The 15,245-nt window shown below is 35.8% G+C and overlaps 3 protein-coding genes across 5 annotated transcripts; 1 reads left to right on the top strand and 2 right to left on the bottom strand.

Annotated features, from left to right (window-relative positions):
• On the bottom strand, positions 580-4,995 carry LOC18611127 (glutamate receptor 3.2). Its single transcript, XM_018116763.1, has 4 exons — positions 4,234-4,995; positions 2,761-3,076; positions 1,070-1,473; positions 580-959 (listed from the first exon to the last, which is right to left on the bottom strand). Exons 1-4 carry the CDS (start codon positions 4,993-4,995, stop codon positions 600-602), a joined length of 1,842 nt encoding a protein of 613 aa, XP_017972252.1. The 3' UTR covers positions 580-599.
• LOC18611128 (glutamate receptor 2.9) lies at positions 7,553-10,167 on the bottom strand. The gene is made up of 5 exons (XM_007047194.2): positions 9,822-10,167; positions 9,373-9,728; positions 8,814-9,114; positions 8,272-8,675; positions 7,553-8,154 (listed from the first exon to the last, which is right to left on the bottom strand). The coding sequence occupies exons 1-5, from the start codon at positions 10,108-10,110 to the stop codon at positions 7,825-7,827; spliced, it is 1,680 nt and encodes a 559-aa protein (XP_007047256.2). The 5' UTR covers positions 10,111-10,167; the 3' UTR covers positions 7,553-7,824.
• On the top strand, positions 10,609-15,026 carry LOC18611129 (CLK4-associating serine/arginine rich protein). 3 transcript variants are annotated; one of them, XM_007047195.2, is made up of 13 exons: positions 10,609-10,927; positions 11,026-11,064; positions 11,157-11,305; positions 11,486-11,561; positions 12,117-12,411; positions 12,497-12,606; positions 12,697-12,744; positions 12,825-13,034; positions 13,303-13,404; positions 13,513-13,646; positions 13,914-14,052; positions 14,586-14,720; positions 14,810-15,026. In XM_007047195.2, the coding sequence occupies exons 1-13, from the start codon at positions 10,731-10,733 to the stop codon at positions 14,832-14,834; spliced, it is 1,659 nt and encodes a 552-aa protein (XP_007047257.2). In that variant the 5' UTR covers positions 10,609-10,730; the 3' UTR covers positions 14,835-15,026. The 3 variants fall into 3 exon arrangements, with proteins under 3 accessions (XP_007047257.2, XP_017969483.1, XP_017969482.1); XM_018113994.1 differs by having other exon boundaries at positions 14,586-14,669; XM_018113993.1 differs by having other exon boundaries at positions 14,589-14,720.

Below are 15,245 nucleotides of genomic sequence, written 5' to 3' on the forward strand. Positions count from 1 at the left end.
CCCTCAATTATTGTGTTAAAAGTTTAAATCCGCTTCTCGGAACTCTGAATGAGGCAAGATGCCTGATCATGGAATCCTTTTTCTTATTATCATTAAAGAGTTAAAATAAATAAACTTATTAATGAATTATTTAAGTTTCCAACTTGTTAAATATTTAAAATAATGTACAAGGAGCTGCTGAGTTGTGTTTGGAAGGGGGGCTTATCCTTGGACTTGAATTTCAAAGCTCATTTCTCCTCTGGTTTCGAGGAAACAGAGTTGTGAGCCACACCCGAGGTCCTCTACCCATCAACATTCTCTGAATGAAGTTCTCCCAGCGTCTTTCAATCAGACGAATGACCGTGATTAACATTGCAACTGCAGAATATACTTATCAGTATATACTTAGTATCTTTAATACAAAGCTCCACACCATCGTTATCATTTGGATTAAGCTTAAGTGGCAACTCACGACACCTTATTTACTCATGTAATTATGCTAATCAAAGTGAAGAGCAATGAAATCTAATCCCTGCCCTTTATGGTATGCTAATTTGATAGTTTAGTCGATACTATAATAATGTACTAGGAGCTGCTGAGTTGTGTTTGAGAGGGGGAACTTATCCTTGATATTGAATTTCAAGCTCATTTCTTCTCAGGGTTTGAGAGAACAGAGTTGTGAGCCACACCCAAAGTCCTCTGCCTATCAACATTCTCTGGATGCAGCTCTCCCAACGTCTTTTCATCAGGGGAATGACCGTGATGAACATTGCAAGTGCAGATGTCCCGCCTGATAAAATAAACAAACCTGAGAAGGGCCCTGGCCCTATTCCTCGTTTTATGGTACCATCAATTGTTGAACCCGAACAATCTGAAGAAGATAGCATTTCTTCCTGCATTTGTTTGAATTTTCCGCTCTCCAGTAATCTCGACATTGCAACTGACATCTCTTCAACAAAAGGAGAACCCTGTGGAAACACCTGTAATACAAGACCAGAAATGGTTAAAAGACATATCCGAAAGCTGGAACAGCAAATAAGGCTAATTAATCAAAACCAATAAAGGAACTGAAGAGCATCGTTGATATTACAACTGTAGAACCGTGTAGATTACGTATTGGGTTCCACACACTGAAGCCTTTGCAGTATTTTGCAAGGAAAACATCGGCATAAGGCGTCAAAAGGAATGCAGCCTTTATCTTTCCACTTGATAGAGCCTTTGCATAATCATCAATTGAAGATTGAGCAATGTTCTTGATATTCTTTCGCTGGAAACCAAAGACCTCCACTATATAACGGAAGATAATAGAATCTCCATCACAACCGATAATTGCATTTGTTATCTTGAGGTTTTCTATATCCAAGCTAGATGACTCGGTTTCTGAGCCTGTTATCATGGAAGTAAAACTCGCTGTATAGGTTGAAGTGACAACCAGGATCAGGAATAACCATGGGGCCAGTACAAAATAAGTTAAGCTGTTCCTGGGTGATTCTCCTGCAATATGAACAACTTATGAGTAACTGAACCACATTCCTTCATTCTTGAATTATTCCCTTTATTACTTACATTCGCAACTTTTCGTTTCATTCAATTTTCAATCCCAATTGAAATAAAGAACTAGACATAAGAAGTTGAATACAAAAGAAAGAGCAAATCTTCCTTCCCAATTCCAAATTAAACCAGTCCCATAATAATTCAGAAACAGAGGCAGCAGATTTACAGAACAAGATTATACAAAAACAGTCACTCTGCTATCTTAGCCATTCCCTTTAGACCATCCATTATTGAACCAGAAAGAGCGAGCTCCATACTCCTCAAGCCACGCTACAAGTTCCTATTTCTATTTATGCAAAAAAGTTACTATAACTTTTATTTTGAATTAAATAAGTTATTATATATATATATATATATATTTTAGCCAAATGTCATCGTATTTTTATAATGGTTGATTTAGTCTCACTTGTGATTCTATGACACCAAACACTAAGTGGCTTGCTAATATTTCACAATGGATGATACTATAGCATGTTGATGTGATATGATAATATGATTATATAATATTTTTCACCTTCCACATTAGCTTTACACGAGTATAAAATGATAAGTGATATTTTGATTTATAACAATTAAACAACTATTAGTTTTCAAGACTTATTTGACTGAAAATAAAAATATAAAGTTTTGATTGAATGCAATATAAGAATAATGACTTATTTGAATTTTCTTAAATAGTGCAGGACTTTTTTAGCATTATTCCTATAATTAATTCATACTAATCCTATATCTACCCTAACAAGAATTTAAAACACAAAAAAAGTACATGATTCCTAAAATGTGATTTGGTAACAAAAATAACAATGACTAGATTATCTGTTGGGATTCAATACAGTAAGATTTTCCTCTTCCTTGATCTATTAACTCTCTAATAGATGAAAATCTTAATGTTTTTGTATGGATAGGAGAGTGATCTAACCTACTTTTATATAGTAAATATTTAGTCTTACTCATTATTGGATTTAAAATTTTCTATGCATACTTATATTTTTAAGCTCACGTATATATAACATTGGAGATTGGCTAAGTTTATTAAAATAAATTATTTACGAATTATAATATTATCTTTTAATAAAACCAAATTAATGTAATCTAGTTTAGGGTTACGTCTAGGTGCTTGTATTCTACAGTGCAGTTCTCAAAGTTAAGTCCTTATAAAAAAAGATGCTCGAGAAGAAGGTGAAGAAATGCTTAAATTTAAAACTAACCAAAAATAGATTTACTTACTATGTCCTCCATAGAAGAGAGTCGCAAAAGAGAACCAGAAGATAGCTCCAACTTTTCTAGCAGGCAAGTTACCTCCAGATTCATTACCAGTTCTATGTTCAACTAACCAAATAACAAAAGCAGTGAAGATAGTCATTAATGCCAAAGTAAGCCACATGTCGTCGGTAAAAGGGCTCATGAATGAAAAAACTTGGTTCAATTCAAAATCTTTCTTCATCACTACCACCGGTCCTACTTCAAAACTGGGATATGAGAATTCTACAACCTGGGACCGGTACTCTGTAATTACTGTTAAGCCAACAGCTGCATCAAAAGTCTTCAATATACATAAAAAAAAAAAAATTCAAATTTCAATCAGTCAAATGATGTTTAATAATATTTTGACAATTTTCATATATAATCTTTTTTGCCAATGAATTTTGTCATAGCCGGAAACCCATGTAATAAAGCATTTTAGGAATTTTTTTTCGAAAATATTAGCTGGAGATTAATCTATATATATTATTATATGTAGTTAAAATCATTTCAAAGTTTTGTGGAAATTTCTTTGTTAAAATTTTATTACATTACTCTTGTATATGTATCTGTTTATGCAGCTAATAAGACTTTGCATAATTGATTTTTTTTTCTTTTTACATTTAAAGAAGTTTGAAGGTTGAGTAAGATATTGAAACCTTAAACCAAAATTAAAAAAAAAAAGAGTAATACTCACTACTAGATCAGGTTTAATTGTTTAACTCAACATTTTTTTTATCTTGTAATTGTGAAAAAAAAATATGATTTGAATATTTTTCCTTTCTCAAACTTTCTCATATGCACATAGAAAACAGAAAGATTTAAATAATACAAAAATCCTTGAATTATATCAATTTATGCAATTGAACGCATGCACTTTTTTAATTGTATCTTAAATAACACTTATCTTTTAATTTGTAAAAAAAAAAAACACTTTTTCTACATTGTATCCACACAAATTCTTAACCCATAATGAAAAATAATTGATTATGACTTAATATTAATTGGCATGATTACGCTATATGTCATATGGATAAAAAAATGCTAATAAGCAGAGGGCCCGACAATTGTTAGCTTCTAAAAATAAACAAAAATAGAAAGACTCAAGTGCATAAATTAATATATATAAATATATATATATAAATATATATATATATATAGTTTTTGAGAGATGNTATATATATATATATATATATATATATATATATATAGTTTTTAGGGGGGTTTTCTTGTTATTTAAGAGAAAACAAGATGACTTAAGACATGTGAAAATGTTAATTAGAACCTCATTCTATTTATCATTTCACATCTATAAATTTTTGTAAGTATATTTTTTTAGTTTCACCTAAATTTTCTGGTCGCAGTGGAGCTAATAAGATATACTTACATGTTTACATCATAGTAGAGTTAGGACTAAAAATAAGTAGCTGGAAAAAGAGAAGGGATAAGGAACAATACCTTGCGAGCAACTTCCTTGAGCAATTGATCATCAGAACCGTAAAATGGGACCAGTTTGTAAGTGGTATTGATTGGCATCATTGTAACAGCTGCTTCGAAGATATCAATCCAAAACCCTGTTATTTGTGTTTCTTTGTGATTCTGGTCATGAACTGTGTTGGCAAACTGCCAGGGAACCGATGTTACTGGTACGGCGACGGTTAACTCTGAAAAATACTGAAGTGGACGGGCTGTCGAAAATGATAAAGTAGCTGCCATTTGAATTATCGCACCTGCATTCTGCGTTGCAGGGCTATTCATGTTGAAAGTGGAGATGTTTAAGTCACTAATCCTGTCACCACAATAAGACAGGGTTTTTTGGAAGAAATATTTTTCATCCAAAAAACGTTGTGAGAAATAGTATACTTTGACAGTCGGATTTCTAGTAGATTTCCGACGAACACCATTTCCCAACTCCTTGTAGACAGTCCTCCCAGACTTAAAACAATCGTAATTGCCGATTAAATTAGCAAGTCCGCGAGTGATGTCATACATATATCGGGACATGTAACTCGTTGAAGATTCGTTTTCCATTGTTGATTTAGCTTTTGCAGGCAGAGCACACAGTATGGTCGCTCTGGTTCTCCTGGTAACCTTATTTATTTCTGCAGAAAGTGCATCTTCATGATTTGTGACCGTACAAAGAATTGGCAAATCAAGTGAACTCTGATTTCTGATGGCCACATAAGATTGATAAGACGCTGCAATATTCAACAGCTTCATGTTGTCAGATCTGTTGCTTTGATCAAACATGCATTAATTCAACAAAGAAATATTGCGTGCTTTGAAAACTTGAACCATTTTGGTATCAAGTCATTTCTTGAAGAAAAGAATACATGATGAACCTTCAATATTTAGAGCAAACTTGGAATACTGGCATAGTGGCATTAGATACATATATATATATATAGACTATGTAATTACAGGAGAAAAGAAATTGAATTAAATTTAAGCTGCAAGTTGTTATCTTTAGTTTCTAGAGTCTAGAAACAAAAGTAAAGGATGGAGGGTAAAATCACAAATTCGCAATTGATTAAAAAACTAATAACTAAAATATACCACTAATTCTTAACTTAATTGGAGTTTGATGACTCTAACTCTTCCTTAGGTAAGACCTTAAGATGAATGACAGAATTTTCGACACAAAATTGTAGAAAAGAAACAAAAGTTCAAATACATACCATCCAGATCTATGGGAGTAAATTTCCCTTGCGCATGGTGGAATCTTAATTGGATTTGGTCTGCATCTCTGGAGTTCCAACATGTACACTTCGTAGCTTTCTCTTTTCCATCTGTTATCCCGTTACAATTTGATGACAGTAATAGTAATAGCGGAAGAAAGAAAAAGAGCTTGGCAAAGATGCTACTCATTTCCTTCTGCCTGAAGCTGAAACTTTTTCCTCTTGTTGTAATTGAATCATCCATTCTTTTGAGTTTTGGTCAACTAGTAGCATGCTCTTTCCCATATTAAATCAACCCTTATCAGTCATACTCACCTTACCCAAGTTAATTTATCTAAAATTTTAATAATCAATTATAAAAAAATAGTAACTAAAAACAAAAAGGTGTGATGTGGATCGGGTTTTGATTTAATTGTTATAGGAATATACTATCAGTTAAGTTGTAACCTTTTGAAAATGATTAATTTGATGTTTGTAGAAAAAAAAAATTATAATTGTTATATTATTTTTTTCTTAAATTTTATTAAAAATGGAAATTATTCAAAGTGGGGTAAGATAAAACGAATATTGTGATGTATTCAATATTTGTCTATTTGAGCTGTCTGATTGGATAGGCCAAACCAGTTGAATTGTTATTCTTTGCACCTAAGACAACAAACCCGTGCGTGCCAGTTCCTCCAGCGTAGAACCCCCTTGCAAATGATGGAACATTAAAACCATATAATTTGGTCTGGTACTTATGCTGCAAAAAACCTGTCCAGCCTTGCCCATCTGCCCGGAAACTTTCTTTCCTCTGTCGGATTGATCCCTGGAACCGACAGAACCAAAGAATTTAACGACGAGAACGACAGCAAAGGAGCGACCAAGAGCGCAGACAAAATTGTTATCCATTTCTTCATGTCGCCAGGCTCCAGCTAGCTAAAGATTTTCTCTTCTTTATTGAGCTAACGCCTGTTAATGGTTTGCTATTTGGAAGAAAAAAAACAAAAAAGAACTCACCCAGAACCCACCTTTTACAATGAGTCAACGATAAACTTACCACACGGGATCATGCCCTCAAATAATCCAAGTAAATACTGAGGGAAAAGTCAGGTGGAGAAGGGGTTCGTTTTACCATATATTGTAGCAGGTCACCATGCCCAGCCTCTACTATTCTGGCTCGCTCTAAATATATGTAATTTCACTATTATTTACTTTTATGCATATTTCTATGTTTAAATATTCTTCTCCTAACTCTGAATGAGGCAAGGTGCCTGATCATGGAATCCATTTCCTTGTTCTCATTAAAAAGTAAAATAAATCAACTTATTAATAAATTATTTAAGTTTCCAACTTGTTAAATATTTTAAATTTTATCTTAAATTCATTGTCAATATGTGAGTACTTCTTCTAGTAACGAACTGAAATCAATTTAACTATATATTTTTATTTAAAAAATTAAGCATATATTTTAATAATTATGTCAAAATTACATTTTTTTCAAAAGGTGATTTTATTAACATTAAACAACCATGTTAATCCAAATCTCGTACCGTTTGTTAGAGACTCCTAGTGGCATGATGAAACTGTTTTGTGCAGAAGCAGAGTACTTACATTTACAAAAAGAGATATTATCTTAGAGATCAGCTGCAATCTCCTAACCCAAGTGGGCTGAAAGATCCGCAAGAAGCTCTCTACCCTTTTCCTAATGGCCTGTGCTAAACATAGAAAGAGCAAAATCCAAAAAGATCAGGCATCACAAGCCTCTAGCCCAAAGACCCAAGAACAAGAAGAGCAGCCTCAAGACATCGGCGAGAGTAGCCTCTCCTCCAGTCAAGAACATAAAAAGCATTAAAGAAACAGTCAAAACAACCAAGACGAGACCCGAAAGCACACCAATTGGATGATGCAGCTGAGGGACAACAGGCCTAGCAACAAGAGCTATTTAATCACAAGCTCAAAGACATCAGACTCGGCAGCACGTCCTAGAACCCGCAAAAAAGGAACCAAAGAGAAAAGAAACATGCCCATACACAAAACCAGGGGCACCCAAAGAAGAGAGAGTCATGCAGCAGCAATTCTTTTAATATTTTTAATAAACATTATATTTGAGTGTAAGGTTCAAGAAAGAAAATATCAATCCAGTATAAGGAAGAAAAGGACTTCTCAAGTATATAATTAGCATCTCAAAAACAAACCCCACACCAACTTTATCATTTGGATTAAGGTCATGTGGCAACCCACGCCACCTTATTTACTCGTGTAATTATGCTAATCAAAGTGAAGGGAAATGAAATCTAACCCCTGCCCTTTTTGGTATGCTAATTTGATGGGTTAGTCGATACTATAATAATGTACCAGGAGCTGCTGGGTTGTGTTTGGAAGGGGGAACTTATCCTTGGACTTGAATTTGAAGCTCATTTCTCCTCTGGTTTCGAGGAAACAGAGTAGTGAGCCACACCCAAAGTTCTCTACCCATCAACATTCTCTGAATGTAGTTCTCCCAACGTCTTTCAATCAGACGAATGACCGTGATTAACATCGCAATTGCAGATGCACCGCCTGATAAAAAAAACAAACCTGAGAAGGGGCCTGGTCCTATTCCTTGTTTCATGGTGCCATCAATTGTTGAACCTGAACAATCCAAAAAAGATAGCATGTATCCCTTCATTTGCTTGAACTTAGACATCTCTGAAACAAAAGGAGAACCCCGTGGAAACACCTGTAATACAACACCAAAAAATGGTAAAAAGACATGTCCGAAAGCTTGAACAACGAAAACAAAGGCTAAGTAACTAGAAAGCAGAGTAAAGGAACAGAAGAGCATCGTTCATATTACAATTGTGGAATCGCGTAGATTACGGATTGGTTCCCACGCGCTGAAGCCTTTGCGGTATTTCTCGAGGAAAACATCGGCATGAGGCGTTGAAAAGAATGCAGCCTTTATATTCCCAGTTGATAGAGCCTCTGCGTAATCATCGATTGAAGATTGAGCGATGTTCTTGATATTCTTTCGTTTGAACCCAAGGGTTTCAACTAAATAACGGAAGATAATAGAATCTCCATCACAACCGATAATAGCATTTGTTATCTTGAGGTTTTCCATATCTAAGCAAGGTGGCTTAGTTTCTGAGCTTGTAACCGTGGAAGAAAAACTCGCTGTATAGGTTGAAGTGACAACCAGGACCAGGAATAACCATGGGACCTGCACAAAATTAGTTAATCTGTTCCTTGGTGCATCTCCTGTAATATGAAAATTCAAAAACTGATCAGCACTCCTTCATCCTTGAATTGTCATAGATTGTAGTATACAATAATAAAAAAATTCCATGATCAAGTATTTAAAGTTTAACTCCAGATGCATTAACATGGTTATCTTACTATGCACAAAGAATAGCAGAGCTTCTACCAAATTAGGCCCATCCTCGTTCTGCCCTTCAATTATCCAGGTAACAAATCCTGTAAATACACTCAAAGCTACTAAAGTAAGCCACATCTCTAGTGTGAAGGGGCTTAGGAACCACCAAAATCTGTCCAATTCGTTGGGTTTTGCCTTAACTACCATCGTGAACCGTGATTCCGAACGTCGCTGATAGAATACCCGAGGCTGGTTATGATCTGCTGTAATTTCTATGTCACCAACCGCTCTATGAAACCACTTCTTTATATATCTATGCGATACCTATATCCAAGAAAAAAAAATCCCATTTATATATAGAGATTAAAGACAGAAAATGGACAAGGCTTTCAAGGCTTGAAGATCCTAGAAAAGTTGCCATGTATTGGTTGGGGAATTTAGCCATATACAGTTGTGTCAAAGACCTAACTGCTGAGTTTCATTTTCTTTTCTCATACAGTTTAACATGATCAATGCTTAAATTTTACTTATCTTTTCAAGAAAAAAAACTATGGGGAGCCCAAAAAAGAATGGGAATCTGACCTCAACGACAACCTTCTCAACCAGTTCATCAAAAGAGTTATAAAGCTCTGTGAGTGTTCTGTAGTTCTTGTCATTAATATTTACGCTCAAAAACTGGGTAGTATTTGATATCACCAGTGCCCCGTCGATCATCTTATTTCCGGCGCCACCGGAACTCGAGTCCTGGCTTCTGTAGGTTCCACGAAATGTATTGTTTATAGTGCCTAGAAGTGGCGAGGACGTTGTTGAGAGTGATATAGGGTCATCCATTATAATAAGGGCCCAAAGCTTCCGCATCTTGTTGTTCGAACAGTAAGTTAAAACGAGGGTGACAATATCTATATCATCCATGTGGCCTTTTTTGTCTCCGTAGAAAGCTTGTTACCGGTTGAAGGAACTAATTAGTGCGCTGAAGCAGCTTAAGTTTTATATATGCAGTTAAATTATGTATTTTCTTGAACAGCACTAACCTGAAAGTACTACCGGAGTAGAATTACCGTACAAATCTTGGAAGGTTAACGCCATTTTAGGTCCAGTTATGCCGTTAAAACCGCGTATGCTCATCTCCCAAGCAATATGCTGTTCTTGTTGGAACTCAACTGAAGAACTGAAACTGCAGTCTGAAACTGCACGAAAAGAATCAGGGAACTCACCACCACCTGCTGTATCTCCTATCCCTGTACTGCAATTTATTGATGGAAACAGAAGTAGTAGTGCAAGACTCACCAAGAGCAAGGCAAAAACCATTTTGCTATCCATTGCTTCACCTAAATTTCTCTTTTTTGTTCTAACTTTTCTTGGTGCCAAATGTGAAAATCAAAGTGAAGATTACTGCTATAGCGCTATGGTTTTCGTAGTCATTATTTCGGTACCAAGTCAATTTGCATAGGCCTGGTCACTCGGAAATTTCCCTTGAACGGAAAAGTCAAGGGAGACCAGAAAAGCTGGCTGTGGGTGGGTTCATGTTTAATATCACAAATCAAGTGATGAAATTATTCAAAATTCAAAAAAATTGTATTTAAAAATATAAAATTAAAAGATAAATATAAATTTTCAATTTTTATAAAATTCAACCTTTTTTCACATGAAAAAAAAAAAAAAACCTACATCAACTCATCAAGAAGAAAAATGTCAATTGAGTATATGGAAAGGCCTATTCAAGATGGAAAAATGGATAACAAAAAAAAAGGCCTTAGCCCAAGCTAAAAAATGGGCCTTTTAAAACAAGTTAACCTGAAAAGCCCAATTCCTACCAAACAAAACTTTTCCGCAGAAACGAACACCAGAGATCCTGTTATCGTCGTTGGCTCCCTCTTGGCTTTCACCATCGATTTCCCTCTAGGGTTAGGGTTTCGATACCTCCGATTCTCTTCTCAAAGATGTGGCACGAAGCTAGGAGATCGGAGAGGAAAGTCCACGACATGATGGACGCGGCTCGAAAGAGAGCCCAAAGAAGAGCCATCTTCTTGGCCAAAAGGCGCGGTGATCCTCAACAGTCCATTCAAGTCATCGGCTCTCGCTGCCGTATCCACCGCGACGACGCTCTCTATCACGCAAGCGAAGACCAGCAAGGCCTGTAAGTAAATTAATCAATATTTCCATAAATAATTTTATTAACGTTCCAGTACATATGTCAAAGCTTTCCATTTAATCCGTTTTTTTTTTTCTTTGCAGGATTCCTTGGAATGGAAAACAAGACGTTTTGATTGATAGGTAATTTAATTTCTCTTTTCTTTCTCTTTTTTGTAACATCGTTTTGGATAAGGTTTTGTTTTTTTTAATTAATTGTTTATTTTATATTTTAGATTTGATGGCCGAGCTCTACTTGATTTTATTCGGGAGCCAGGGACGCGGCATTTTAGGAATCAAGAGAAGTCTGAAGAAGAAAAAGAAGTAGAAGAGTTTGTAAATTTTGAGCGTTATCGGGATTTAATTAAGCATCGGCGTAGAGGATGTCGGTACTTTTTTATTTCTAGGAATTGATAAATTGTGTTTTTAGTTTTCCTTGTTGGTTTTGAATGCCTTTTATTGCTTACATTGCAAATGTAAGATATAAGGATAAAAGTCAGTTATAAGAATAGGGAATTACTTTTCAAATGAGCTTTATTAGCTGAAATTTTGTATTTTTTGACAGTTATGGACGAGGAGGGTTTGCAACATGTGAATCAAGAAATGGAGGCAAAAGTTACAGCACCATTTCAATCGGACAGGTTTAATTTCTTTTTTTGAACCCATTTGATGATATTTGTGGTGCATATAATAATACTAGAGTTAAATTTTTCAGATAATTTTACAAGTGCCTGTCTTATTTACGTTTCTAACAAATTCTGGCACTCTTTCAGAAATGTTTGGTTCATACTGTATAGGTTTTTAGAGTGATCTTAGCATGGAGTTTTATAGATGGTTGGAGCAAATCTTTTGCTTAGTGTTGTGCTATTCAGAAACTAATTTAGAAATATGTTAGCTTTGTAGAAGATCAAAGTTACAAACTTGGCTTGCCTCTTACTTTCCTTTCATATGGATTTTAGAAATCATCTTTGATGGGCTTGTTCTTTGCCTTAGTAGTTGATTTCTTGCAAAGCAGGAGAATTTTTTTTTTTTGTCAATTTTGATGCATATATCATGAAGATATACTGGGTGACCTGCATGTATAAAGTTTGGTTTAGACTGTTTCTAGAGGTGATTGGTGTGCCTCATTTTGGTTTCTTGCTATCTGTAGTTTTTATCCTTACTTATCTTGTTTCTTGTTTATGTATATTTGGCAGATCACAGCCAGCACAACCAGCTAATAAGGGTTCATATTCGCAAGTTGGGTTCTCTTATGACGGAAATGGAAAAGAGGAAGCTAATTTTTCAGACATTGATGAAGATGAGGAGGAGGAGGATGAGGAGGAGGAGGAAGACGATGAATTCAACAGTGATGATAGTAATGATGAAGGAATGGATATAATAGCAAAAGAATTTGGAGTGAAAAGGTATGGTTGGCTTGTCTATATGGATAAAAAGGCAAAAGAGGAAGAAAAAAGACAGAAGGAAGTGATCAAAGGCGATCCTGCAATCGTAAGTTGGATAAGACATGTTGGTTATGATTGCATTTTGTAATTTAACTTTTGCTGATTGCAAATCCAAAATTCTGAACTTCTAGAGGAAACTGAGTCGCAAAGAAAGGAGAAAAGCTTCTCAAATTGAGAGGGAGAGAGAAAGAGAAACAGCACGGATAACTGGAACAAGAGTACTCCATAATGATCCCTACCGGTACAAAATTTGGAAGATTTCTTCTACGAACTGGTAGAATCGGATATGACATCATGCCTAAAATGTTGATACTTCTTTTGCTTCATGCAGGGAACCTAGGCGAAGTCCAACCTATGAGGCTTATCCGCGTTCTAGGAGGTATACTGTGTCTTAGGTTTCTCTTGAAGCTGTTGTCTGTTGTATATAAAAGGAATTTTAAGTATAGTTTTCCTATTCAGGTCAAGATCAAGATCACGTTCATACTCTCCATCATACTCAAGGCGCCATGCACGTGGAGGTTATTCTGATGATTCTCATAGAAGTAAACCAAAGGCTCCAAAAATAGAGTATATTACAGAGTTTGGGGGCTCTGGCGACGGGGATGGACCAAAGCTTGAAGGATTTTCTCCGCCATCATCGCCTCCATTCCAGGCTGACATGTTGAACCGGTCGGAGCACTCGACCTTTAATTCTTGCAAAGATAGATTGGACAGTCTTTACTCTGCTGCAGCTTATCCCCATTTTGTTGCCTGAGGCAAACTTTTCTGGTTTAAAATAAATCTGCCCTAGGGTCATCAGCATAACTGGAAAGAGGGAGAAGGAAGGAGGCTTCCCTTCTGAAGCTCATATTTACCCTGAAATGGAATTTGTGTGAATACTTGCCAGTTTCATGAAACCATGAAAATGGGCTTATCTAATGCTTCTCCTTTCCTGCAGGCCATCATCTGGTCACATACTTGAGGCACTTCATGTTGATCCTGCATCTGGTGTGTCTCTTGATAAAGAAAAGAGCAGTAAAGTGTCAAAACCAGCAGTAAGGTATCAGTATAATCTCTACTTCTGTGATTACTGTTATTTAGAAAAGATCATTTTAATATTTTGTTTTCAGATGGCCTGAATTTAACATGTTTATTTCCTCTCTGTCAGCACAACGTCAGCGTTAGCAAAGTTGACAAAAGGGAGTACCTCTGGAGGACCCTCAAAACAGGTGCAGGGTGAGAAGAAAGAAACTCCTCAGGAGCGGCTAAAAAGGATCATGAACAGGCAGTTAAACAAGCAAAGTATGACATAGATGATATTTGCTTTATGCAGCTGTTGATTCAATGATATCTTTTCATGCTCTGTTGGAATGTTAGAGGAATGATGTATTCCTTTGTTATTGAGTTGTGTTTTTTTTCTTGATTTTCTTTAGCTTTTCTTTTATTTGTACATTTACTTGGAACACAACAGAGAGGTGGTAGATTGGTACAAGAGGGTTTGTGTTTGTAGTGTCACATGTTCCTTCAATGACTTGTATTTATGGTTTGATAAGCTGATTGCTTCTATAGTTAAGAAAGACACAGCAGCGGAAATGGCTAAGAAACGAGAGCAAGAGCGCCAAAGACTGGAAAAACTTGCAGAAACAAGCCGATTAAGTCGTCAAAGGCATCGCAGCCGCAGTAGGAGCTACAGTCACTCTCCTCCAAGGTATATATCCTGGAATATTTATATGTTTGTGTTTAATCCATATGGCTTATGATGAAAGTTTTCTGCCACAGATTAAGATGTCCTTGCTAACCAACCAAAGATAAATATGAGCTTTTATGAGTCATTGTCTGTTGGTTAATTTATTTGTTGTGAGGGAATTGGGAGGTATTAAGATGCTTTAGTAGCATGATATGCAAAACAGGAATTGCTGCTTGAAGTTTAAACAAAATAAATAACCAGAGACTTTTACCTGGGAGGTGAAGAAGTTTATAAATCTACTGATGTGTATCTCAGCTTATGCTGTTTCTATTATCTTCCTTTGTCCCTTTTATTTTTGGTCCATCTGGTTAAAGACTTGATTGTGTTATTTTCTTCTCTTAGAAGCAGTAAATAACATTTGGTTGGGTTGTTCCTGATATTGTCAGGGAAACTATGTAATTTAGCAATATATGCTCTTTCTATGATAACAAAATATATTGTGGTGCTCTCTTATGAATGTCTTGTACATCTGGTGAATAATTTCTTTACTGCAGAAGATATCGACGGAGTAGAAGTCCAAGTAGGAGTAGGAGTTCTCGAAGATACTATTCTCGTTCACGCTCACGTTCACGATCTAGGTCCCACTCTTACTCTCGCTCCCGTTCTCGTTCTAATTCCTGCTCGCCCAGGTGGTCATTTTGCTCTGTTAATCAGATATTCCTTTGTTGCTTGATGTGTAATGCTTGGAGGCTGATTTAGAGTTTGTATAAAATTGCAGGGTAAGAAGCCGTTCAAGGTACTGAAAGCAATTGCTGCGCCTGAGAAGGTTGCAGGCAGGGTATTTCATATTTTATGTATGCAGTGTTGCGATGCCCAGCTTTTGAGAATATGTTGCAAAATGGTGTAGGGTGTTCTAATCAGTAATGATATGTTCTTTATAATCTTCCTGACTTTTACCAAAGTGCATGTAATATAATAAATAAGTTTTTCTGATATGCTCCATTCCTTTTTTTTTTAATATAGAAATTACTGTTATGAAGCATTTTGCATTTAATTTCTTGAATTGAGTTAAAAAAAAGGGGGGGGGGGGGGGGGGTGGAGAAACGAAAAGAAAATAGTAGTAATATAATAATGATGAACAGGTTTAAGTCTCAGCCTGCGTTGCGCGTGGCAGATTGTGAAGGACTTCTTCAGAGGTGGTTGGGTTTGTATGC

The sequence above is a fragment of the Theobroma cacao genome, chromosome 1, assembly GCF_000208745.1.
Source record: "Theobroma cacao cultivar B97-61/B2 chromosome 1, Criollo_cocoa_genome_V2, whole genome shotgun sequence".
NCBI classification, from domain to species: Eukaryota; Viridiplantae; Streptophyta; class Magnoliopsida; order Malvales; family Malvaceae; genus Theobroma; species Theobroma cacao.